Genomic DNA, 26449 nt, shown 5'->3' with positions numbered 1-26449 from the left:
TCCTATGAGACTCTAACACCACCAGCGATCTGACAGGAGGTGGAGCTCAGGTGGTGACGCCAGCAATAAGGAGCGGCTGTGAACACAGATGAAGCCTCCCTCGCCCGCCGCTGCTCACCGCTGTGCGGCCTGCCCAGTTCCTAACAGGTGAGCCGGGCGCGGTGGCTCACGCCTGTAATCCCAGCACTTTGGGAGGGCGAGGTGGGCCGATCACCTTAAGTCAGGAGTTTGAGACCAGCCTGATCAACATGGAGACACCCCGTCACTACTAAAAATACAAAAATTAGCCAGGCGTGGTGGCTCACACCTGTAATCCCAGCTACTCCTGAGGCTGAGGCAGGAGAATCGCTTGAACCCAGGAGGCGGAGGTTGCAGTGGGCCAAGATCGCACCATTGCACTGCAGCCTGGACAACGAGTAAAACTCCATCTTAAAAAAAAAAAAAAGGCCAGGTGCAGTGGCTCATGCTTGTAATCCCAGCACTTTGGGAGGCTGAGGCAGGCGAATCACCTGAGGTCAGGAGTTCCAGACCAGCCTGGCCAACATGGTGAAACCCTGTCTCTACTAAAAATACAAAAATTAGCTGGATGTGGTGGTGCATGCCTGTAATCCCAGCTACTTGGGAGGCTGAGAGAGGAGAACAGCTTGAACCTCCGAGATGAAGGCTGCAGTCAGCCAAGATCCACTGCACAGAGTGAGACTCTGTCTCAAAAAAATCCAAAAAACAAACAAAAAAACCAGACCACAAACTGGTACTGATCTGTGGCCGGGGGGTTGGGGACCCCTGCTGTAGACAGTATGTAATGATCATATCAGGGTAACTGAGACAGTCGTCACCTCAAATATTTATCTTTTGTATTGGGAACATGACAATCCTTCTCGTCTAGTTATCTTGAAATATACAAATTATCATTCGCTATAATTTCCCTTGTGTACTACCGATTACTATAACTTATTCCTTCTATCAAGGCCTTCTTGTCTTTCATTCATTCTTTTAATTATTTTTATTTATTTTTGATACAGAGTCTCACTCTTTCACCCAGGCTGGAGGGCAGTGGCGTGATCTCGACTCACTGCAACCTCCGCTTCCTGGGCAGGCAATTCTCCTGCCTCAGCCTCCCGAGTAGCTGAGATTACAGGCATGCACTACCATTCCTAGCTAATTTTTGCATTTTTAGTAGAGATGGGGTTTCACCATGTTGGCCAGGCTAGTCTCAAACTCTTGACCTCAAGCAATCCACCCACCTGGGCCTCCCAAAGTGCTGGGATAACAGGCATAAGCCACTGCACCCAGCCATTCGTTCATTCTTACATTCATTCATTCTATGAATAACTACTGCCTGCTTATCATATACCTGGCAGGGTTCTAGGCTTTGGGGAAACAGCAATGAGCAAAACAAAGCTGCTGCTCTCTTAATGGATCCATCATTGTAATGAGGGGGAGAGAGACGAGCGATTCATAAATAAACCAGTAACACAGACAGGACATCGGGTGGAGAATGCTATGGAAAATAAATACGAAGGCAGGGGAGGCCGGCCAGGAGGGGTGGCTCATGCCTATATTCCCAACACTTTGGGAGGCCGAGGTGGATGGGTCCCTTGAGGTCAGGAGTTCAAGACTAGCCTGGCCAATGTGGTGAAACCCCATCTCTACTAACCCAGGAGGTGGAGGGTGCAGTGAGCCGTGACTGCACCACTAAACTCCAGCCTGGGGAACAGAGTGAGGCTGTCAAAACAAAAGAAAAGAAAGAAAAGGAAGGGAGGGAGGGAGGGAGGGAAAAGAAAAGAAAAGAAACAAAGAAAAGATAGAGAAGGAAGGAAGGAGAGAGAAATCAGGTGCAGGTGTGGGGTGCACTAGCATGAGCAGGGGTGCTGTGGTGGTGGATAAGGTGGTCAGGGAAGGCCTCTCTTTGAAGGTGATAGACATGAGGGATGAGCCCTGGGGACTCCTGGGGAGAGCTTTCCAGCAGAGGGAATAGCAGGTGCAAAGGCCCTGGGGTCAGAGTGTGCCACGGGGGATCAGGGAACTTCACAGACGCTGGAGGCTGGAGTGAAGCCGAGAGATGATGATGAGAGACGGGGCTGATGGGTACCACAGCCAGGTCACAGGGACCTTGCCAGGGATTGTCACAACTTGGGCTTTGACTCTGAGGGAGATGGGGAGACCGCCTGAGGTCAGGAGTTTGAGACCAGCCTAGCCAACATGGTGAAACCCTGTCTCTACTAAAAATACAAAAATCAGCCAGGTGTGGTGGGGCATGCTTGAAATCTCAGCTACTCAGGAGGCTGAGGTGGGACAACTGCTTGAACATGGGGGGCAGAGGTTGCAGTGAGCTGAGATTGCACCACTGCACTCCAGCCTGTGCAACAGAGTGAGACTCCATCTCAAAAAATAAAATAAAATAAAAAACACAAGTGTTAGGCTGAATTTGGACTGAGGGTCACAGTTTGCCAACTCCTGCCCAATCCATTGCTCCAGATGCATATATCCTGTGTCTTGGACATCTCTGTCCAGATCCTTTGGTGAGGCCCAGAGAGGGGAAGCAATTAGATCAACGTCACCCAGCAAGGCAGGGCAGAGAAAGACAGGAAGTAGGTCTCCTCACTCTGAGTTGTCACAGAGCCCCTCACCGCCAATTCCTGCCACAACTCCCTGCCTCTCTCTGTGTCCATCTCTACTCATCAATTCTGATTTATTAAGCACCTACCACATGCTTGGCCCTGAGCTGAGCCCTTCTCCCCACTTCTGTGACCACCCCCCGCCATTTCTCCATCATATTGCCCATGAGTCAGGGACCCAAATGACCCCCAACTACAACGTCTCCTGTCCCACAAAGACCCGAGACTCTCACCTGCTCCCCAACTGAAGTGTGAACTCCCGCAGGGAAGCTGTCCACATCTGGCTGCAGGGCGCAGGCCTCTAGGACTCTCTCCAGCCAGGCTGGCTCCAGCTCCTGCCCGACACACATTCTCCACCACAGAGGTGTTCTGCACCCAGGCCTCCTGGGGCATGTAGGCCACCGAACCCTGAAACACACTTACTTTGGTCACAGGAGGATGATGGGGACAGAGGTAGGATAGGCTTTGAGGAGAATTGGGAGCCTCAGTGGTGGGTGGGTGGTGGACAGAATGAATGAAATGAGCTTGGCTGGGATGGGGAGGGGTGGGAAGGCAGCGAGGAAGGGGGACTTTCAGGATGGTGGGGACAGCCTAGCAGACAGGCGGGGGGTGGCCTCACCTTGATGTTCATGAACCCCTCCACTTTTGACAGCTCCCCAAGGAGGGCAGACAGCAGGGAAGACTTCCCTGCCCCCACTGGACCAACAACAGCCAGGAGACAGCCCTGGGGCACAGTGAGGTTTATTCTGGCAATGCAAGAGAGGAGACATAATCTTGGTTAGGGTCTAGCCTGCATCTGTGGGGAAGGCTGAGCCCCAGATGCAGCCGGGTTTTCCTGCTCTGGGAGTTTCTAAGAGCACCTGTGGGGCTGTTCTTCTTTTCCCAGTCCTTGTCTGGCTATTTCAGCAACCATCCTGTGCAAATCTGCGCATGTGTACATGCATACACACACACAAAGTATGCCCACATGCATGCACATTTGCACACTCATACAAGCATGCTAGCGTGCACAGAAACACACACAATGTGGTCACACATCCACACACAAAGCACATGCGCATACGCAAGCAATCCATGCTCACACACATACATGTGCACACACACACACATATGCATGCATGTCCACCCACATGCACACACAGAGTTGGCGGTAGCCTGAGGGTTTCACCAGCTTGGCCTCCTGCCTTGACTTTTGCAATAAATAGGCTCTTTCCTCCCCTCCCTGCCCTGCTCTTGGTCCCGCCCCACTCCTGTCCATGTCCCACAGCCCATCCTCCATCCCGTGACCAGAGGGATCTGTTAAAACCCAAGTCAGCAGTGGCTCATGCCTGATATCCCAGCACTTTGGAAGGCCAAGGAGGGTGTATCACTTGAGGTTGGGAATTTGAGACCAGCCTGACTAATACAGAGAAACCCCGTATCTACTAAAAACACAAAAATTAGCTGGCCATGGTGGTGTGTGCCTGTAGTCCCAGCTACTTGGGAGGCTGAGACAGGAGAATCGCTTGAATCTGGGAGGCGGAGGTTGCAGTGAGCCGAGATCGCGCCACTTCACTCCAGCCTGGCGACAGAGTAAGACTCCGTCTCAAAAAACAAACAAACAAAAAACCCAAGTCAGATCATGACACTTCCCAACTAAACCCGCCAGCACTCCCGTTTCACTCAGGGTCAGAGCTGAAGTCCTGGCGGTCGTGAGCGACGTCTCGCCTCCTTCCGCCCTGTGCCTCCTTCCGCTCTGTGCCTCAGCTGCTCAGCCTTGGCCACAATGACCTTGCTATTTCTTAAACACAATAAGTCAGTGGTTCTCAACTGGGGGTAACTGAGTTTTCTATGAGTCATTTGGCAAGATCTAGACATCTTTTTGGATGTCACACTGGTAGGGGGTGCTGCCGGAATCTAGTGGGTAGAGTCTGGGGGTCTGCTAAATATCCCATAATGCACAGGATGGCCCCATCAAAGAAGTTTCAGCCCAAAATATCAACCGTGCTGAGGTTGGGAAACCCAGGTTCAGGCACACTCCTGCCCCAGGACCTTTACACATGCCATTCCCACCGCCTAAAAGGCTCTTCTCCAAGGCCAGACGCGGTGACTCATGCCTGTAATCCCAGTCCTTTGGGAGCTGAGGCAGGTGGATCACTTGAGGTCAGGAGATGGAGACCAGCATGGCCAACATGGTGAAACCCCATCTCTACTAAAAATACAAAAGTTAGCCAGGCATGGTGGTGCACGCCTGTAATCTCAGCTACTAGGGAAGCTGAGGCACAAGAATCACTTGAACTCAGGAGCTGGAGGCTGCAGTAAGCCGAGATCATGCCATTGCATCCCAGCCTGTGCAACAGAGCAAGACTGTTTCACAAAAAAAAAAAAAAAGAAAGAAAGAAAAGTCTTCTCCCAGACACTTATGATCTCAGCTTGAATGCCAGGCCTTCCCTCACTAGGCATGCCATTGTGCTCTGTCCCCCTGCCCTGGCTTCCTGTTTGGGCCTCATCTCTATCAGCATGTCACCCCAAGAGAGCAGAGCCCTTGTCTATATCCTTCACCCAGTACCTAGAACAGAGCACGGCCTGTAGCAAGTACTCCGACGAGGAAGTGAGTGAATGACAACCAATACAAATACTGCCCAGGGCATGTTCTTTCCCTTTTCAGGGAGTTTTAGGACTGGCTGAGATTTTTGCCACAAAGACCAATCCATAGAGTTGGGGGCTTAGGTGATAATGGCCTCAGACTGATATAGGTGGCACAGAAGTGAGCATAGCTGATGAGGCTGAACCTCGGGGCACCTCTCGGCCAGCCCCCCGCTTTGCAATGTCTTGGCCAGCCTGGGAACAAAGGGGTGTCTCCCCATGATGGGAGAGGCTCAGATGGCCTGGTCCCCACCTGCAGGAGGTACAGGAGCGTCCTGGGAACTTCCCTGGCAGAGCCCTAGCACAGCCTAACCCACCCTCCCGTCCCAGGCTGGAAACCTGCACCACCTCTCAGGTGAGAGGGGGCAGCAGGAACCCCATGCAGCTTCTTCCTAAAAACATAAGGCTGGTTATCACGGGTGTCGTTCTGTACCTGTGGAGGCAGGGAGAGCTCTCCTGGGACCAGGTGAAGGTGGCACTGTGTATAGTGATGCAATTCTTCCCGGCAGCTGCAGGGCACAAGAGGCCAGTTACAGGAGACCCCCTTACCTGGCCAGCCTCTGCATCGAAGAGGCGCCCAGGCACTGCCCCCCAGGGCAGAAGCTGCAGCAGGAAATCTCTCCCACTTCACAGACTGCCCGGCTACTCACTGGCTTTTGTGTGACCCTGCAGGGGTCTTGTTCTCTCCATGTCCCATGGCTAATAATCCAGGGGGAGGCAAACCATGGCCCAGAGACCAAATCCTGCCTGGTGCCTATTCTTATCAATAAAGTTTTATTGAAACACAGGCAAATCCATTCATTTCTATATTTCATGCTTTGAGCAGTTGTGACAGAGACTGTGTGGCCCATGAGCCTAAAATATGCACAGTCTGGTCATTTATAAAAAAGTTAACATAATTCTGATATAAATTGTCATCTAATCCCAGCCTTCCCAGAGAGTGAAGGAGGTGTTACTAATTTCACTGTGGCCGGAAGCAGTGTCTCAAGCCTGTAATTCCAGTGCTTTGGGAAGCAGAGGTGGGTTGATCGCTTGAGGTTAGGAGTTTGAGAACACCCTGGCCAACACAGCAAAACACTGTCTCTACCAAAAAGTATGAAAATTAGCCAGGCGTGGTGGCAGGTGCCTGCAATCACAGCTACTTAAGAGGCTGAGGCAGGAGAATTGCTTGAAACCGGGAGGCTGCAGTGAGCTGAGATTGTGCAACTAAACTATACCATGGATAACAGAGAGAGACTCCATCTCAAACAATAACAGTAATAATAATTATTATCATAACATATAATTCATATATATATTTATGTTATATAATTATAACATATTATATAATGTATAATATAGTATAATTATAACTACTATAATTAACAGTAATTATTATTTCACTGTGACAAGTGTAATTAGATCAGTGATTCTTGATCCTTAACACACAGTTAGGATCGCCTGAAAGATTTTCTAAAAATCAAAGCTCTAACGGCTCAGCCAAGATCAATTAAATCCATCCGCAAAATTAGCTGCTGTGATGATTGACATGCCCATTTTGCAGATGGGAACACGGAGGCTTGGATAGACTATCTACTTGTCAGGATCACCAAGCTAGTCAGTGCTGGGGCTGGGACTTGGACCAGGGCAGTCCAATGTCACAGGCGAGGCATTTACCCACCATGTGGGTGTTTCTCAGGTACACGGTTTGCCCAGGTTCTTCAGTACAACAAGGGGGAGGGTGTCTTGGCCCGTGGGGTGACAAAACGATGGGGTGGAGTGGGGGAGGCCCAGGTAACTTGAGCTTGGTGAGTCTTATCGCGCAATGGTGCTTGCAGTGATGGTATTTTCTTTTCGTTTCTTTTTTTTTGAGACAGAGCCTCGCTGTCACCCAGGCTGGAGTGCAGTGGTGCGATCTTGGCTCAGTGCAACCTCTGCTTCCTGGGTTCAAGTGATTCTCCTGCCTCGGCATCCTGAGTAGCTGGGATTACAGACTCATGCCACCACGCCCGGCTAATTTTTGTATTTTAGTATAGATGAGGTTTTGCCATGTTAGTCAGGCTGGTCTTGAACTCCTGACCTCATGATCCACTGGCCTCAGCCTCCCAAAGTGCTGGGATTACAGGTGTAAGACACTGTGCCTGGCTTGTAATGATGTTATTTTCTAGCATGACCAAAATGTTGCCATGCTTATCATCTTGGACTTTCTGCATGAGGACAAGGACCTGGTCTGTTAGAGCAGGAGTCCCCACTCCCAGCTCACAGACTAGTACCATCTGCAGCCTCTCAGGAACTGGGCCATCCAGCAGGAGGTGAGCAGAGAGCAGGCGAGCAGAGTGTCATCTGTGTTTACAGCCACTTCCCATCACCTGCATCACCGCCTGAGCTCCACCTCCTGCCAGATGAGCAGTGGCATTAGATTCTCACAGGAGCACAAACCCTTCTGTGAACTGCGCAAGTGAGGAATCTGGGCTGCATGTTCCTTATGAGAATCTAACGCCTGATGATCTGTCACTGTCTCCCATCACCCCCAAATGGGACTCTCCAGTTGCAGGAAAACAAGCTCAGGGCTCCCACTGATTCTACATTGTGGTGAGCTGTATCATTATTTCATTACATATCACAATGTAGTAATAATAAAGTGCACAATAAATGTCATGTGTTTGAATCGTCCCAAAACTGTGCACCCCACCCCAGTCCATAGAAAAACTGTCTTCCACAAAACTAGTCCCTGGTGCCAAAAAGCTTGGGGCCCACTGTGTTAGCCTGGTCTCTGCTGCACACGCAGGATGGCACAAAGTTGGTGCTCACTGCGTGGTCGCCAAATGGCTAGCACAAAGAGCAGCAGCACTGTGCCTGTTTCCAAGTGACAGGCAGATGGCGTGATCTGCACATGCCAGTCCACTACCTGCAGCCCCCATCTGCCCCCAACACCGATGCTGGCTTGCCATTATGGGCCGGGACAGGCCCCATGCCTCCCATCCCTCCCACACCCCTCCTGCCAGACTCAGCACTCACAGCTTCCAGAGGGACATGAGTCCACTGCACCAGGGTCAACTTCTTCCAGGCAGAGGAAGGAGACCAGACGGTCGAAGGACACCCGGGCCTAGGGAAACCGAAGCCCCAGGTCACCCAGCCAGAAGACCAAAGAACTTGGGTTTGGGGTGTCAGTGTCTCAAGATGTGTGGCAACAACTTCCTGTCCACCAAGTTCTGTGTATGTGCAAGGCGTGAGGACAAAGCTTTCTAGTTCATGGGAAACGATGCACCCTGAGTGGTGACCTTGATGGTGGCGATCTGCCACCTCAGCACTCCTATCAATCAGTGACACGGGAACGAACCAGCTGCCATTCCACAGACAAGATCTGAGAAGAGGATGGTGGCTTTTCCAATGAGGTTAACAAGCCATGATACAATTTCAAATGTCCACCTGGGGGCGTCCTGTCCCAGTCACAAACCCATCTTGGGGAAGAAAGACCGGTCCTTAAAGTAAGAGATTAAGCCAGGTGCAGCGGCTGATGCTTATAAACCCAGCACTTTGGGAAGCCAAGTGCAGGAGCATCACTTGAGGCCAGGAGTTCGAGACCCGGGTAACATAGCAAGACGGGTCTCCATAAAAAGTTAAAAATTAGCCAGATGTGGTGGCCCCTGCCTAGAGTCCCAGCTACTCGGGAGGTTGGGAGGTGGGAGGATCACTTGAGTCCAGGAGTTTGAGGATGCAGTGAGTTGAGATCACACCACTGCACTCCAGCCTGGGTGACAGAGTAAGACCCTATCTCAGTAAATAAATAAATAAATGAATAAGTAAACAAGGCTGGGCACAGTGGCTCATGTCTGTAATCCCAGCACTTTGGGATGCCAAGGTAGACAGATCACCTGAAATCAGCAGTTCAAAACCAGCCTGGTCAACATAGTGAAACTCATCTCTATGAAAAACATGAAAAAATTAGCTGGGCTTGGTTGTATGTGCCTGCAGTCCCACCTAGTTGCGAGGCTGAAGCAGGAGAATCACTTGAACCCAGGAGGTGGAGGTTGCAGTGAGCTGAGACTGCACCACTGCATTCCAGCCTGGGTGACAGAGTGAGACTCTGTCTTAAAAATAGTAATCATAAATAAAATATAAATAAAAATTTAAAAAAATAGAAACACAGATGGTTCAGGTATGCCACCGTTTCTTGTTTTCATGATGCTGAAAGGACCAGAGATAGCAAAGGAAGAGAAACAAAATTGCTTTGTGTAAAAAAGGGAACTGACATGATTGCTTGTATGTGGAATCACTGGACAGATGGATGAGTCTGCATGTTCTGAGGGTGTCTGTGGAGAGGTCCGCACATTATACGGAACAATTTCAAATATTGTCCATCTGGGGGTGCCCTCTCCCAGTCACAAACCCATCTTTGGGGAAGAAAGAAACCAGTCATTAAAATACAGATTAGGCCAGGTGCAGCGGCTCATGCCTGTAATCCCAGCACTTTGGGAAGCCAAGTGCCCTCCTGGTTCTCAGCGATGGAACCTGTGACCAAGTGCTGACAGTGTTGGTGACACCTGCTGTCGTAGCAGACAGCCCGTGGTTCTAGATCCTCATGGAAATGGCTGTCAGATTCCACGGTGGTACAGACAAAAGCTGGCCCCTTGCAGATGTCTGCTGTACTCTCTGCTCGCCTCTTTTCCAGCTCCACACCATCTGTCTCCCTCCCACTCTGTCTTTCCCCTCCTCTGCAAATGGCAGGCCTAGGGTAGCTGAAGCCAGGCCAGCCCACGCGCTCCCCCGGGATGGCTCCAGCCCTGACCCCCACCTCACCTGGACGAGGGAGTGGATGGAGGAGGGCAGGAATGCCTGGGCCTTGTTGAGGATGTTGAGAACCGTGAGAGTCACAAAGGCTTTCTCTGCATCCATGGCATTCTCGGCCACCAGAGTGTGGACAGCAAACACCACCAGTGCAACCTGGGGTGGGAGGAAGAAAACGTGGGGTGACAGTGAGACATGCAAGCATGGACTGGGCAGCCCAGGCAAGCTATGGTGCCTGCAGGGTCCACGAGGCCCACCCACCATGTCTGCATGAGCTTCCCTCGGCAGATCCCACTCCCAATCCTGCTAATACGCGTCCACTCCTCAGCCATAAGCTATGCAAGGCTCTCTCCAAAGACACAGCATGTTGTTAAAGGCGATCAGGGTGCAGCACCGGCTCCAGGCATCACTAGAGGCTAGGGGAGAACCTAATGCCTCTCGGCTCCAGGCGCTGGGGGGACAGCAGAGTTTCTGATCTTGGTAGCATTGCTGTTTTAGGCATGGTGGAACTTGTGACCCAAGAGTCCCTTGGAAGAGGACTCTAAACCTGCAGGCAAGAGCAGCATGTGAGGGCTCTAGGAGTTGGTGCCATTTGTGGGCCCCCTGCCTTTTTTTTATTTTTTAAACGAAATCTTGCTCTGTTGCCCAGCCTGGAGTAAAGTGGCACGATCTTGGCTCACTGCCATCTCCACCACCCAGGTTCAAGCGATTCTCCTGCCTCAGCCTCCTGAGTAGCTGGGATTACAGCCGCTCTCTACCATGCCTGGCTAATCTTTGTGTTTTTGGTAGAGACAGGGTTTTGCCATGTTGGGCAGGCTGGTCTTGAACTCCTGACCTCAAGTGATCCACCCACCTCAGCCTCCCAAAGTGCTGGGATGACAGGCTTGAGCTACTGTGCCCAGCCTATGTATCCAATTTTTTAAAGCTGTGCTTTAGGAAGGCTGTTCTGACAGCAATCTGAAATAAATGACAGAATGGCAGGACAAGGATCACATCAGTGACAGGGTGGCTGTGGACATCTGCTGGCCAGCAGCAGGGAAGCCACTCAGACCCCGGATTCTACCTCGGCAGTCCCCCTGCACCTCCACCCTCCTTCTCATGTCAGTAGAAGCCTGGAACTCTCAGAACAGCAGACCTCATCAGCCGCTGCCACCTTCACCAGAATGACGAGATTAATTCACTCAAGCAGAACACAGCAGGAACCCCGAGAGAACAGAATCCTGAATGAGTGGGATTTGATGGACAGGGTGGTAGGATCTGGGAGGCTCCACCTACCTCACCCAGCCCCCACCCCCACACTCCTTTCCCAGCCCTGCTCTGCATAGAGATTAGAGTGACGTCACCAGAAACGTAGACACTTGGAAGGACACCAGCGACACGGAGAAGAGGAGGCCGGAGGTCCGCAAGGCGCCCAGCTCCTGGCCCCGGATGCCCAGGACTCTGTCCAGAAAGGCTCCCTCCCAGCCATGGAACTTGATGGTCCTCGAGTTCCTGAGGATGGAGCTGGTGAGCCGGGCCCTTGAGTCCTTCTGCCTCATTTGCTCTTCCTGGGATTGGAGAGAAGAGAGAAATGAAGACAGGGCCGGTCCAGAATTCTCCCCTGCATCCTGACAGCCACCCTGCAGCAAATCACACTGATTTCCACAAGTACGTCCCAAAGCTGTCTGCCTCTCAGCATCTCTGACCCTCAGTCCTGGTCCATCCACCATCATCCTGTGCCTGGACTCCTGCAGGAGCTGACCTGGGACCATCGCCCCAGGGAAGCAGCCTCTCTCTGATGCCCGGAGAACAGAGGCAGCCCCTGAGCCCACCTGGGTACGGCATTGTCAGGAAGGCTAAATGGAGGTGGCTGATATCTGAGCTACATCTTTTTTTTTTTCTGTTTACATTTTGTGAAGTTGGAGGGTCTCACTATGTTGCCAAGGCTGGTATGGAGCTCCTGGGCTCAAGTGAACATCTGCCACGGTTTCACTGTGTTAGACAGGCTTGTCTCGATCTCCTGACCTTGTGATCTGCCCACCTCGGCCTCCCCAAGTGCTAGGATCACAGGTGTGAGTCACTGCACCCAGCCCCTGAGCTACACGTTAAATGACCAGGAGGTGGGTGCTGGGCAGACAGAGGATGGGGAGATGGAGCCGGGAAGAGGGAGGGGAGGCTTTGAGACAGGAGGCAGCAAAAACCCAGGCACAGGGAGCAGCAAGACTTGGAGGACTCTCAGGGTGGCCACAGGAATCCGTAGGCAGGGTCATTTGGCACTTTAGGGTCAGGCAGGAGTTTGGGGTCTCTCGTGCTTCACTGGGTCAGGGGGCATCACCAGAGGGCAGCTGCCTGGAGAAGGTTTTTTTTTTTTTTTTTAATTGAGATGGAGTCTTGCTCTGTCACCCAGTCTGGAGTACAGTGGCATGATCTTGGCTCACTGTAACCTCCTCCTCCCGGGTTCAAGGGATTGTCATGCCTGAGCCTCCCAAGTAGCTGGGATTATAGGCACCTGCTACCACACCTGGCTAATCCTTGTGTTTTTTTAGTAGAGACAGGGTTTTGCCATGTTGGCCAGGCTGGTTTCAAACTCCTCACCTCAGGTGACCTGCCCAGCTTGGCCTCCCAAAGTGCTGGGATTACAGGCCTGAGCCACCGTGCCCACCTAGAAGATTTTCGAGGAGGCCACGCAGGAGGCTGGAGAAACAGCCCAAGTGACAGATGGACACTGGGACAGCTGGGCCTAGAGAGGAAATAAGTTCCTTCCCTCCATCCCCCTTCCCTCCCTCCTTCACTCTCAACTTTCTTTCCTTTCTTCCTTTCTCCTGTCCTTTCTTCCTTCCCTCCCTCATTCCTTCTTTCTTTCAACTCTTTCCTTCCCTCCATCTGTCCTCCCCTTTCCTATCTTTCCTTCCCTCCCTCCTTTTCACTCCTCCCCTCCCTCCTTTTCCCCTCCCTCCCTTCTTCCCTTCCTCTCTCCTTCCCTTCTCCCCTCCCCCCTTTCTTCCGTAGTTCTCAAACACTTATCCAGCACCTTAAGCATGCCGAGCACTAACTAGATACTGAGTCTGCCACAGTGAGTGGCCCGTGCTGCTGTGGAGCTTCCCGCAGGGCCCTTTAGGAAGGGGAAGTGCTGGGGAAAAGCAAAAACAAACCCAGGACAGGCCAAGGAAGGGAGCTGCTGAGAGGAGAGGGATGGGTGGGCCGTGTCCTTGCTGGACAGTGGTGAGGGAGGTGGCCCTGACTGCAGGGGGTGCTGGAGGGGACAAGGGTCTTCTGGAGTGAGGGTGGTCCAGGCAGAGGGAATAGCTAAAGCAGATGCCTGGAGAGATGTGTGAATATCAGGCAGGTGTGAGGACGGGGGAGTGGGGGGTAGGTGGGGAAGGGAGGGAGATGGGTGGAAGGTGAGGCTGGAGGCAATGAGGCAGCTCAGGGTGGGCCTGGTGGGCCACTGTGGGGCCTTTGGCTCAGACTGACGAAAACCGGGCAGCTGTGTGTCTCAGCAGAGGAGGGTGCAATGGATTCGGCTTACACAGGTCTCCTGTGGCTGGGAGTGGAGAGAGGCTGCGGCAGAGGTACAGAGTGAGCCAGGGCCTTGCTGCAGAGATCCAGGTTAGAGAAAGGGTGGGGGTGGGGGGTGGAGAGCCTGCACCAGGAAGGGTGACATTCTGGATGCATTTTGAAGGTGATGCCAAGCAAATCTGCTGACTGATGGGGTGCCAGAGAAAAAGGCATTGAACTGACCCAGGGCCTGGGGCCTGAACACTGGAGGGAGGAGCCACCATCCACTGTGATGGGGAAGGAAGGTGGCAGGTCCGCACAATGGGCAACTCACAGAGACTAGAACAAAGCGGACCCTCGGGCTCCCACTCAGCTCTCCCCTCCCCATCGCCCACACAGGATCTGTGGCTTCCTCCCTTCTTCCTGCCTGGTCCATCCCTTTCCCAAAAGCCGAACCTGATGGTGGTTCCTCTTCTTGGTGATGAAGAAATTCAGAGGGAGGAGGCTCAGGAAGACAGCGATGGCCGTGAGGGCAGATGGGCCCAGGAGCTGGGGACAGAGGGGACAGGATGTCAGGAGATCTCGAGGAACCCAGCTGCCGAGGCGTGTGAACCACAGCAGCTCCATCTTGAGTAGGAGCTGGGTAAAAGGAGGCTGAGACCTACTGGGCTGCATTCCCAGGCAGTGAAGGCATTCTAAGTCACAGGATGAGACAGGAGGGCAGTACAGGATACAGGTCACAGAGACCTCGCCAGTAAAACAGGCTGCAGTAAAGAAGCCGGTCCAACCCACCAAAACCAAGATGGCGACCAGAGTGAGCTCTGGTCATCCTCACTGCTGCACAAATGCCATGGCAACATCCAGAAGTTTCCCTATATGGTCTAAAAAGGGGAGGTGTGAATAATCCACCCCCTGTTCAGCACATCATCAAGAAATAACCATAAAACACCAGTGCCCTCTGGGCTGCTCTATGGAGTAGTCATTCTTTTATATCGTTACTTTCCTGAAAAACTTGCTTTCGACCAGGCGCCATAGCTCATGCCTATAATCCCAACACTTTGGGAGGCTGAGGTGTGTGGATCACCTGAGATCAGGAGTTCAAGACCAGCCTGGCCAACATGGTGAAATCCCGTCTCTACTGAAAATATAAAAATTAGCTGGGTGTGGTGGCAGGCACCTGTGATCCCAGCTACTCAGGAGGCTGAAGGGGGAGAATCGCTTGAACCTGGGAGACTGAGGTTGCAGTGAGCCACAATTGTGCCACTGCACTCCAGCCTGGGCACTAGAGCAAGATTCCATGTCAAAAACAAAAAACTCACTTCGCTTTACAGACTCATCCTGAATTCTTTCTTGCATGGGATCCAAGAACCCTCCCTTGGGGTCTGGATTGGGTCCCCTTTCCTGTAACACAGCTGCAGATCCTGAAGGGGGTCAGACTTGGGTCCTAAGATGGGGAGTCAGGGAATGTGATAAGGGCAGCCACCAGGTCCCAGGGATCCGGGCTCATAGGGGCCTGCTGAAGATGGGGTCCTTCAGTTTCAGGGAGGGGAATGGCCCACTTACACGATGGGGAGAGGGTCATATTCAAGACAGAACATGCACACACACGAGTAGGACTAGGGGGTGTTCCTGGCCACAACAGTGAAGTTGAGACCTCTGGAATCAGGATCGGGTTCAAATCCTGACTCTGACGTTTGTGAGTGTGGCCTTGGGGCAAGCCGCTTCCCTAACGTGCAATTCCCTTGTCTGCAAAATGGGAACAGATTTGTCCTCATTTTGCATGTTTGCTTATTACATTTAATTATTTTCCTAATCTTCATTTTACCCTCATGAGGGTTGTCAGACTTAGTAAATCATCATAGAGATGCCCAGTTACCTTTGAAGATGAAGAGTAAGATTTTCGTGTAAGTCTCGTGCATTATTTGGGACGTACACTGAGAGTCCAAAACTCACACTTCACTGCATGTCCTGTGTTTCCTTTTTCTCTGGCAACCCTGCTCCCTACCAACATGGTGCTTTTGGGATAGTTTTCTTCCCCTCTCAGCTTTGGTTTCTTTTTTTTTTTTTTTTTTGAGACGGAGTTTCGCTCCTGTTACCCAGGCTGGAGTGCAATGGCACGATCTCGGCTCACCGCAGCCTCCGCCCCCTGGGTTCAAGCAATTCTCCTGCCTCAGCCTCCTGAGTAGCTGGGATTACAGGCACGCGCCACCACGCCCAGCTAATTTTAGTATTTTTAGTAGAGATGGGGTTTCACCTTGTTGACCAGGATGGTCTCGATCTCTTGACTTCGTGATCCACCCGCCTCGGCCTCCCAAAGTGCTGGGATTACAGGCATGAGCCACCGCGCCCGGCCTTCAGCTTTGGTTTCTATATCTGGAAAACGTGGAAGTGGGAGGTAGAATAAATGATTTTTAAGTTCCTGTGACTTTCTGAGAGTCCTTCACAGGTTACTTGAACCCGTTCTCTTGACAAGCGCCACCCCAACTCCAGGCTGTGTGCCTCAGTTTCCCATCTCAGTCCTTAGGAACACATTTTCTTTTTCTTTTGTTTTTCTTTTCTTCTTCTTTTTTTTTTAATGAGATGGAGTCTTCCTCTGTCACCCAGGCTGGAGTGCAGTGACATGATCTCGGTTCACTGCAACCTCTGCTTCCCAAGTGATTCTCCTGTCTCAGCCTCCTGAGTAGCTGGGATTACAGGTGCATGCCACCATGCCTGGCTAATTTTTGTATTTTCAGTATTTGCCATATTGGCCATGCTGCTCTTGAACTCCTGACCTAAGTGATCGACCAGCCTCAGCCTCCCAAAGTGCTGGGATTACAGGCGTAAGCCACCACGCTCAGACTGGTCTTATCTGATTTTTAGCAGTGGTGGTGTCAACCTAATCAATTTCCCTGAAATTTCCCATGTTCTTCCTCTCTCCCTCTCTTTCTTCCTAATGATGACATGTATGTCATCATGCACATCAAGCACTGTCTGAGTGCCTTATTGTACTTGCTAAGAACCTATTGTTTGCAAGGCCCTGGAATACAAGGTGAAGGCATTAGAAAAGGTCCCAGCCCCTAGTCCTGGCATAAACAATCATATGCATGTGCATTCCAATTTTGGGGGGAGTATGTAACAATTATAATCAAAATGCCACTAACATTTTTTACAAGGGCGGGCATGGTGGCTCATGCCCATAATCACAGCACTTTGGGAGGCTCTGGTGGGCAGATCAGCTGAGGTCAGGAGTTCGAGACCAGCCTGGCCAACATGGTGAAACCCAGTCTCTACTAAAAATACAAAAACTAGCCAGATACAGTGGTGCACGCCTGTAATCCCAGCTACTTGGGAGGCTGAGGCTGGAGAACAGTTGAACCTGGGAGGAGGAGGTTGCAGTGAGCCAAGATTGTGCTACTGTACTCCAACCTGGGTGACACAGTGAGACTCTGTCTCAAAAAACAAAACAAAACAAAACATTTTTTACAGTTTTAAAAAGAGAGTCTTGCTCTGTCTCCGAGCTGGAATTCAGTGGCATGATCACAGCCTACTGTAACCTTGAACTCCTGGGCTCAATCGATCCTCCTGCCTCAGCCTCCCAAGTAGTTAGGACTACAGGTGTGTACCACCACCATGCCCAGTTAAATATATAAATATAAATCTAAAGGATACTATGTCATGACATATGAAAATGATATGGAGTTCAAATGTCAGCGTCCATAAACAGGTTTTTTTTTTGTTTTTTTTTTGAGACTCACTCTGTTGCCCGGGCTGAAGTACAATGGCACGGTCTTGGCTCACTGCAACCTCTGTCTCCCAGGTTCAAGCAATTCTCCTGCCTCAGTCTCCCGAGATGCTAGGATTACAGTGGCCCACCACCACACCCAACTACTTTTTGTATTTTTAGTAGAGACAGGGTTTCACCATGTTGGCCAGGCTGGTCTCAAACTCCTGGCCTCTTGATCCATCCACTTTGGCCTCCAAAAGTGCTGGGATTATGGGTGGGAGCCATTGCGCCTTGCCTATAAATAGAGTTTTATTGGAGGAAAACCATGCCTGTTTGCTTAGTATTACCTGTGGCCACTTCTGCACTCCAAGGGCAGAGGTGAGTATTTGCAGGAGAGACAGTAGGGCCCCCAATGTAAAAATATCTACTGTCTTGTCCTTTGCGGAAAAGTAGCTAATGATAATACTAGCAAATACCTACAGAGTGCCACTGTGTGCCCGGTGCCATGTTAAGTGCTTTCTACGTATGGGCTCGTGTCATGCCTCAGCACCTCTGGGGCAGGGGCGCTACTGTTAGTTATGATCCTGGTGTTACAGACAAGGACAGGGGCTGAGAGAGTAGGTTCCTTGATCACGAATTCACAGCTGGTAAGTTGTCAGAAGCAGGATTTGAGCCTGGGCAGTTCCTGATACAGAGTCTAATTTTCTTTTTCTTTTCTGGAGACGGGGTCTCTTTCTGTCACCCAGGCTGGAGTGTAATGATGCGATCTCGGCTCACTGCAACCTCCACTTCCAAGGCTCAAGTGATTCTCCTGCCTCAGCCTCCGGGGTAGCTGGGATTACAAGTGCCCACCACCACACCCAGCTAATTTTTGTATTTTTAGTAGAGACAGGGTTTCGCCATGTTAGCCAGGTTGGTCTCGAACGCCTGGCCTAAAGTGATCCACCCACCTTGGCCTCCCAAAGTGCTGGGATTACAGGCGTGAGCCACTGCACCCAGGCCAGAGTCTAATTAAAAAAACAAAAAAGAAAATCCTGTACCACAAAGTTGAAGGAAGTCAGAAAACAGACGTTTTGTTTGTTTTTGTTCTGGTTGTTTCCTGATGGCTACTTTGTCCTTTTTGAACCCTAAGTAGCAATTTGTTTCCCGTGAATTTTTTCCTCTTGTGTTTTGTGGACGGTGGCTGTGGTGGTACCCCAGGGCTACTGGTAACTTCAAAACATAGTTAACTTGCCTACTGGGTACCCTAATAGCACAAGGGAAAGTGTCAATGTCATCATCATCATTCTACAGAGGAAACTGAGGCCCAGAGAGGATAAGCTTCCTGCCCAAGGTCAAGTGAAGGCCATCCTCTTGAAGACTTTTCCCATTAGATCAGCCAGTTTGGTTCTGACACCAATTTGGTTCTCTGGCAGCTTCAAATTGCCCTAACCCTGGGCTCACAGTAGACCCATTCTAGCCTCTTGAATGCCAAGTGCTGAGGAGGAAGGGTGGGAGGGGGGAGGAGGAAGGGGAGAAGGAAGGATCGGCGACTCCATTCAAATCCCATCTTCCTCCACCCACACACCTGCCAGAGGTAGATGAAACAGACGACGATCCAGACAAGAGGCAGCCACAGCCCGTTGAGGTAGATGATGCTCTCGGTCACCCGCTGCACATCCACGGACACCAAGTTGACCACGTCGCCCACTGCACTGGCCTTTCTGGAGCCACTGGACAGAGCCAGGACCTGGTGGGAGAGCAGAAGGAAAGAAGTAGAGGGGGTGAGGCTGGGGCAGAGGGATGTCCCGGGTGGCTTCTCCACCCACTGAGCCTCACTTTGTGCATCTGCGCAGTGAGTAAAGACTCTTAGGCCAACCTCTCAGGGCTGCTTGAGAATCCAGAGATGATTTAAAAAAAAAAGATCTCCAAGATCCCTAAAGCACAGGGGGTTTAATAATGAATAACAGGCATGAAAACAGCAGATTAACACAGGTAATGGTGGTCATCTGCCCAGTGCTCACCACGTCCCAGGCGCTGTGCTAAACGAACAATCTCATCATGTCCCAGGGAGCTCATGGCCATGAATGGCACCCAGCAGGCACTACCACATTCTTTCCATCTAAAATGCCAGGCCAGGTGCGGTGGCCCCTGCCTGTAATCTCATCACTATGGGAGGCTGAGTGGGGGGACTGCTTGATCCTAGGAGTTTGAGACCAGCCTGGACAACATAGCAAGACCTAATCTCTACAAAAACAATTTTAAAAATTAGCCAGGGGGCTGGGCACAGTGGATCATGCCTGTAATCCCAGCATTTTGGGAGGCCGAAGTAGACATATCACCTGAGGTCAGGAGTTCGAGACCAGCCTGGACCATACAGTAAAACGTTGTCTCTACCAAAAATACAAAAATTAGCCAGGCATGGTGATGGGCGTCTGTAATCCCAGCTACTTGGGAGGCTGAGGCAGGAGACTCGCTTGAACCCGGGAGGTGGAGGTTGCAGTGAGCCAAGATCAAGCCATTACACTTCAGCCTGGGTGACAAGAGCAAAACTCCATCTCAAAAGAAAAAAAAAAAATTGGCCAGGCACGGTTGTGGTGTGCCTGTGGTCCCAGCTACTGGGGAGGCTGAGGTGGGAGAATCACTTGAGTTCAGGAGGTTGATGCTGCAGTGAGCCGGGTTGGTGCTGCTGCACCCTAGCCTGGGGAACAGAGCAAGCCCCTGCCTTTAAAAAAAAATGCCATGGGCAAAATGCTGTCTAATGTTCTCTCACCAAGGAAGATATTTCCAATTACATAAAGACATGTAAGAGACATCTCCATTTTGGAAATATTAGACTGAAAAAAAAAAATGTGAGACTAGAATCAATAAAATGCACAATGACTAACCCCATTCTCCAGCTAAGGAAACGGAGGCACAGAGAAGTTAAGCAACTCGCCCCAAGTCACAGGCCTTGCAAGCTCCTACACCCTTGAAGCAATCCAGGGTGACAGAGGCACACAAGGGTGAGACCTTTCATGTGCTTCTCTGACACCAACCTGCTTCTCTGTCAGCCTCTTATCTGCCCTAACCCTGGGGTCACAGTGGACCCCTTCCAGCCTGTTGAATGCTAAGTCCCACATGCAGTCCTGTCTCTATGACTATGTAAGGGAGTGAAGGAACGATCCAGCAATGACTGAGCATAGAAATTCTCCACGTAGCAAATCTCTGGAGAGGGCCCACTGTTTGACTCACACTGAGCTGAGAGCTGAAAACACAGCTGTGAACAGCAGAGATGAGGCTTGCTCTCCCAGGACTGGAGTTTGGGGTGGGAAACAAGGCCCTATAATAAAGATTTATGTAACTGGCCTGGCATGGTGGCTCATGCCTGTAATCCCAGCACTTTGGGAGGCCGAGGCGGGTGGATGGCTTGAGGCCAGGAGTTGGAGACCAGCCTGCCAATATGGTAAAAACTGTCTCTAGTAAAAATACAAAAATTAGATGGGCACGGTGGTGGGGGCCTGTAGTCCCAGCTACTCCAGAGGCTGAGGCAAGACAATCACTTGAACCTGGGAGGTGGAGGTTGCAGTGAGCTGAGATCTCCACTGCACTCCAGCCTGGGTGGCAAAAAGTAAGAAAACCCAGGCAGTACCATTCAGGACACAGGCATAGGCAAAGACTTCATGACTAAAACATCAAAAGCAACGGCAACAAAAGCCAAAATTGACAAATGCAATCTAATTAAACAAAAGAGCTTCTACACAGCAAAAGAAACCATCCTCAGAGTGAACAGGCAACCTACACTTTGGTTGTAGAAATGGGAAAAATTTTTTGCAATTTATTCATCTGACTGAAGGCGAATATCCAGAATCTACAAAGAACCTAAACAAATTTACAAGAAAAATAACCAACCCCATCAAAAAGTGAGTGAAGGATATGACCAGACACTTCTCAAAAGAGACATTTATGCAGCCAACGGACATATGGAAAAATGCTCACCATCACTGGTCATTAGAGAAATGCAAATCAAAACCACAGTGAGATACCACTCATGCCAGTTAGAATGGCATTCATTAAAAAGTCAGGAAACAACAGATGCTGGAGAGCATGTAGAGAAATAGGAAAGCTTTCACACTGTTGGTGGGAGTGTAAATTAGTTCAACCATTGTGGAAGACAGAGTGGTGATTCCTCAAGGATTTAGAACTAGAAATACCGTTTGACCCAGTAATCCCATTACTGGGTATACACTCAAATGATTATAAATCACTCTACTGTAAAGACATATGTACACATATGTTTATTGTGACACTGCTCACAATAGCAAAGACTTGGAACCAATACAAATGCCCATCAATGATAGACTAGATAAAGAAAATGTGGCACATATATACCATGGAATACTATGCAGCCATAAAAAAGGATGAGTTCATGTCCTTCGTAGGGACATGGATGAAGCTGGAAACCATCATTCTCGACAAACTAACACAATAACAGAAAACCAAATACCACACGTTCTCACTCATAGGTGGGAGTTGAACAACGAGAACACATGGACACAGGGAGGGGAACATCACATACTGAGGCCTGTTAGGGGTGGAGAGTAGGAGGAGGGACAGCATTAGGAGGAGTATTTAATGTAGATGATGGGTAGATGGGTGCAGCAAACCACCATGGCATGTGTATACCTGTGTAACAAACCTGCACGTCCTGCACATGTACCCCAGAACTTAAAGTATATATGTAAAATGACAAAACAAAAACATTTATCTAACTCATGCTTTAATGGTAGTTATGATGAGTACCATAAAAAAGCAGCCCAGGCCGGGCGTGGTGTCTCACACTTGTAATCCCAGTAATTTGGGAGGCTGAGGTGGGCGGATCACCTGAGGTCAGGAGTTTGAGACCAGCCTGACCAAATGGTGAAACCCTATCTCTACTAAAAATACAAAATTATTTGGGCATGGTGGTGCATGCCTGTAATCCCAGCTACTCGGGAGGCTGAGGCAGGAGAATCGCTTGAACCTGGTGGGCAGAGGTTGCAGTGAGCCAAGATCACGCCATTGCACTCCAGCCTGGGCTATAAGCATTAAACTCTGTCTCAAAAATAAATAAATGGCAGCAGAGGTTAGAGAGGAGAGGAGGGGTCTGACCTCATCAGGAGATCAAAGGTGGCCTCCTGCAGGCGGGGAATGAGATCAATGCCCATCAGGCGGCTTTCCTCTCAGGCTCAAGCAAACATGTGGACTCCGGAAACAGGATAGGGCACGCCCAGCTCTGGCATGCTCAGGGGGATGCGAGGCTGGGACAAAGCACTCTGGCAGGCCAGCATCAAGAGCTGCCCTCCTGGCCACCCAGGATTTGTCCCCTTGGTCCCCTCCTCCCCAGGTGACAGCTCAGGTGTCACAGAACGAGACTTAAATGGAACGGGACCTGCCCTGGCTCAGATGCTTCATGCCCCACAGGAGCCAACAGCTCCTGCGGCAGCAGTCTAGGGACTTAGTGTAATGAGAGCGCAGAGACAAGTCCAAAGCTATGGCCTCCAATCAGGTATGCAGTCAACGGACACAACTTCCAGCCCGCATGCAATTTGGAATCTTTTTTTTTTTTTTTTTGAGATGGGGTCTCACTTTGTCACCAAGGCTGAAGTGCAGTGGTACAATCTTAGCTCACTGCAACCTCTCCCTCCTGGGTTCGAGTGGTTCTCCTGCCTCAGCTTCCTGAGTAGCTGAGATTACAGGCACCTGCCACCATGCTTGGCTAATTTTTGTAGTTTTAGTAGAGATGGGGTTTCATCATGTTGGCCAGGCTGGTCTTAAACTCCTGACTTCAAGTGATCCTCCCATGTGAAAATGACCCCTAGGCCGGGTGCAGTGGCTCATGCCTGTAATGTCAGCCTCCCAAAGTGCTGAGATTACAGGCTTGAGCCACTGCACCCAGCCTAGGGGTCATTTCCACCACAAGCAGTATTGTTTGGGAACACAGCTGACTGGCCACCTTATCAGAAGTATAACCCTTTATCCTCAAGAGGGAAAGACTAAGTTAAAATTAGGCTCAAACATTAAAATTAGGCTAGGAGGAGTGGACATGGTGTCTAGACAGTGAAAATAAATGCAAAGACCCCGAGGTGGGTGGGTTCCCAGAGTGTTTGAGGAACAGAAAGGAGGCCTGTGTGGCGGGAGGAGAGTGAGCATGGAAGGAGGCGTGTGTGAGAGCTCATGAGGCCAGAGGAGTCCCAGGAGCAGATCTCACAAGACTTTACAGAAATGATTAAGGAGGTGAGGCAGATCACTTGAAGCCAGGAGTTCCAGACCAGCCTGGCCACATGGCAAAACCTTGTCTCTACTAAAAATACAAAAATTAGCTGGGCATGGTGAAGTGTGACTGTAGTCCCAGCTACTCAGGAGGCTGAGGCAGGAGAATCGCATGAACCCGGGAGGCGGAGGTTGCAGTGAGCCGAGATTGCACCACTGCACTCCAGCCTGGGCAAGAGAGCGAGACTCTGTCTCAAAGAAATGAATACATATAAATAAATAGAAATAACAAAGGAAGTGAGAATGTATTGTGAGTGACTTTAATAAGCGAGGACTGAATGCATTCTCAGCTGCTGATGGCGTTCCTACCAACCAGCTCAGTGATGTTGCTTTTCCTGGCCGGGTAGGCCTGCACTTGTCCCCCGGGGCTCACCTTTCTGTACACAAGCCCAGTGATGGCCGACCACAGCCTCATCTGCAGCACCTTTAGCTGGAACATGTGCTGCTGCTCAAACAGCGTTTGCAGGCAGGCCGAGAGGAACATCAGCACCGCAAGGAGGTAGCCCTTCCAGGCTGGAGGCTTGGGATCACCAATAAACTCCAGGAAAAGGCTTGCAGGGGAAGGAGGGAGAAGGTACAGCTGGTGAGAGGAGGCGCCCATGTGTGTTGCCTTTGCTCAAACCAGGCCAGGTGTGGAGGATTAGTCGGCGTGGCTTTTTCACAATCATTGTCTCGGATATTTTCCCCCACTATCCATGCTTCTTTTCAATCTGACCGTAGCTCCTCAAGATCAAGAGGTGGAGTTTTTTTTGTCCCCACTTGTTATGGGCTACATTTTGTCCTCACAAAATTTGTATGTTGAAGCCCCAACCCCCAGTACCTCTGAATGTGACGGTATTTGGAAATAGGGCCTTTAAAGAGGCAATAAAGTTAAAATGAGGTCATTAGGCTGTGCCCTCATCCAATCTGGAGTCCTGGTAAGAGGAGAAAATGTAGACATACAGGGAGACACCAGGTCTCACGCAGAGGGAAGACCGTATGAGGACACAGGGAGGAGGTGGCCAACTGCACACCAAGGGCAGAGGCCTCAGAGGGAACCAACTTGCAGATACCTGATCTGGAACTTCCAGCCTCCAGAATCAGGAGAATATACACTTCTGTTGTTCAAGCTGCTCAGTTTGTGATGCTCTGTTATGGCAGCTGAGCACACACCGCTTGAATCTGGGCTGGCCACAAAACCACCTTTGACCAACAGAGTAGAGTAGAGGTAAAGCTATGCTGGCTATGAGCCTCAAGAGAAAATGTGGCTTTTGGCTTGTTTCTTAGAACCCTCCCAATCAGCCACATGAACAAGTCTGAGCTAGCTTTTTGGAGGATGGGAACCCACATGGAACAGAGACTACCACCCCAGCGTCAGATACACAACTGCAGGCACATTACAAAAGCCAGCCAAGGAAAGCAAAACCGCCAAGCCGAGCCCAGCCGAGCCCAGCCCATGTTACTGACCCACATTACCATGAACTAAATAAATGAATGCTTGCAATTTTAAGCCACTCGCTTTTGGGGCATTTTACAGGAAAAGCTAATTGATACAGTCAGGTAAGAGCTTGCTTATTTGCCCTTCTGGGGGACAGTCACTTTCTCATTAACCATTTCCCTTCCTCAGTATCCTTCTCACCCACCCTCCAGTGTCCCGAGCACCAGATCTATAGGCAGAGGCAGGAGAGCTGAAGCCCCTTGGCTCTGGAAGGATGCCATTAAGAGACCACCAGCCTTAGCAGGGCACCTGAAGTCTGGACTCACCTGAGCAGCTTGGGGACAGTGAACCTGAATACATCACTGATGACGAGGCTGAGGGTCCCCAGGAGGAAGGTAGAATGGAACACCTGCCAGATGGCCCTCAGCAGTGGGCCCCACTGGCTCCCTTCTTGCCGTAGGAAGGGCTCAGTCTCTGGAGCCTCCATGCCACTGCCTCCTTTCCTTTCAAACGCTGTTGCCTTGGGGTGCCTTGAGGAAGGGAAGAGATTGGCTCTGAGTCTCATTTTATACTCTCAGGCACCTGTGTCAGAACCAGGCATTAAAGGCTTGTTTTCCCAATGATGCACGTGGGTGGGTGTGGATCCAGCCTGGCTCCCTCACCTGTTCCTCCTTATCACCCTGAGTACCCACTTAAGAGGCAGTCACAGGAGTTGTGGGGGCAGGGCAGGAAGGCAGCCCTGAGGCCTCTTAGACGGCCACGGGAAAGCACACAGGTTGACCATCTACTACATGCCAGGCACTCAGTCATCCTAAGACCCCTGGCAAGCCAGGTGTTGTTCCCATTTCATAGATGAGAAAACTGAGGCTCAGAAATGCGAACTTATCCAAGGGCACACAGCTGAGAAGTAAAAGAACTGGGATTTCAGCACTTTGGGAGGCTGAGGCGGGTGGATCACAAGGTCAAGACATTGAGACCATCCTGGTCAACATGGTGAAACCCCGTCTCTACTAATACAAAAAATTAGCTGGGCATGGTGGCGCGTGCCTGTAATCCCAGCTACTCAGGAGGCTGAGGCAGGAGAATTGCCTGAACCCAGGAGGCGGAGGTTGCGGTGAGCCGAGATCGCGCCATTGCCCTCCAGCCTGGGTAACAAGAGCGAAACTCCGTCTCAAAAAAAAAAAAAAGCGAAACTCTGTCTCAAAAAAAAAAAAAAAAAAGAACTGGGATTTGATTCCAGCTCTCTGCCTCCATGGCCCATGCACTTTTCTTTTCTTTTCTTTTTTTTGAGAAGTCTCGCTCTGTTGCCCAGGTGGGAGTGCAGTGGTGTGATCTTGGCTCACTGCAACCTCTGCCTCCTGGTTTCAAGTGATTCTCCCACCTCAGCCTCCCGAGTAGCTGGAATTACAGGCAAAGGCCACCATGCCCAGCTAATTTTTGTATGTTTAGGAGATGAGGTTTCACCATGTTGGCCAGGCTGGTTTTGAAATCCTGACCTCAGGTGATCCGCTTGCCTCAGCCTTCCAGAGTTCTGGGATTACAGGCATGAGCCACTGTGCCTGGCCTCCC

The 26449-nt window shown here is 50.7% G+C and overlaps 1 protein-coding gene across 1 annotated transcript in view; it reads right to left on the bottom strand.

Annotated features, from left to right (window-relative positions):
- Positions 1-26449, bottom strand: part of LOC135271286 (ATP-binding cassette sub-family C member 6-like) — an 86323-nt gene that overhangs the window by 41148 nt on the left and 18726 nt on the right. The window contains 11 exon segments of the mRNA XM_064368285.1: positions 2852-2960; positions 2962-3026; positions 3238-3364; positions 5677-5752; positions 8241-8328; positions 10023-10166; positions 11354-11557; positions 13944-14036; positions 18761-18922; positions 23837-24014; positions 25207-25410. Coding sequence (XP_064224355.1) covers positions 2852-2960; positions 2962-3026; positions 3238-3364; positions 5677-5752; positions 8241-8328; positions 10023-10166; positions 11354-11557; positions 13944-14036; positions 18761-18922; positions 23837-24014; positions 25207-25410 — 1450 coding nt within the window.

The sequence above is a fragment of the Aotus nancymaae genome, unplaced genomic scaffold (assembly GCF_030222135.1).
Source record: "Aotus nancymaae isolate 86718 unplaced genomic scaffold, 86718_ANA_hifiasm-v0.15.2.pri h1tg000076l, whole genome shotgun sequence".
NCBI classification, from domain to species: Eukaryota; Metazoa; Chordata; class Mammalia; order Primates; family Aotidae; genus Aotus; species Aotus nancymaae.
This window is presented reverse-complemented; position numbering and strand designations above follow the sequence as displayed.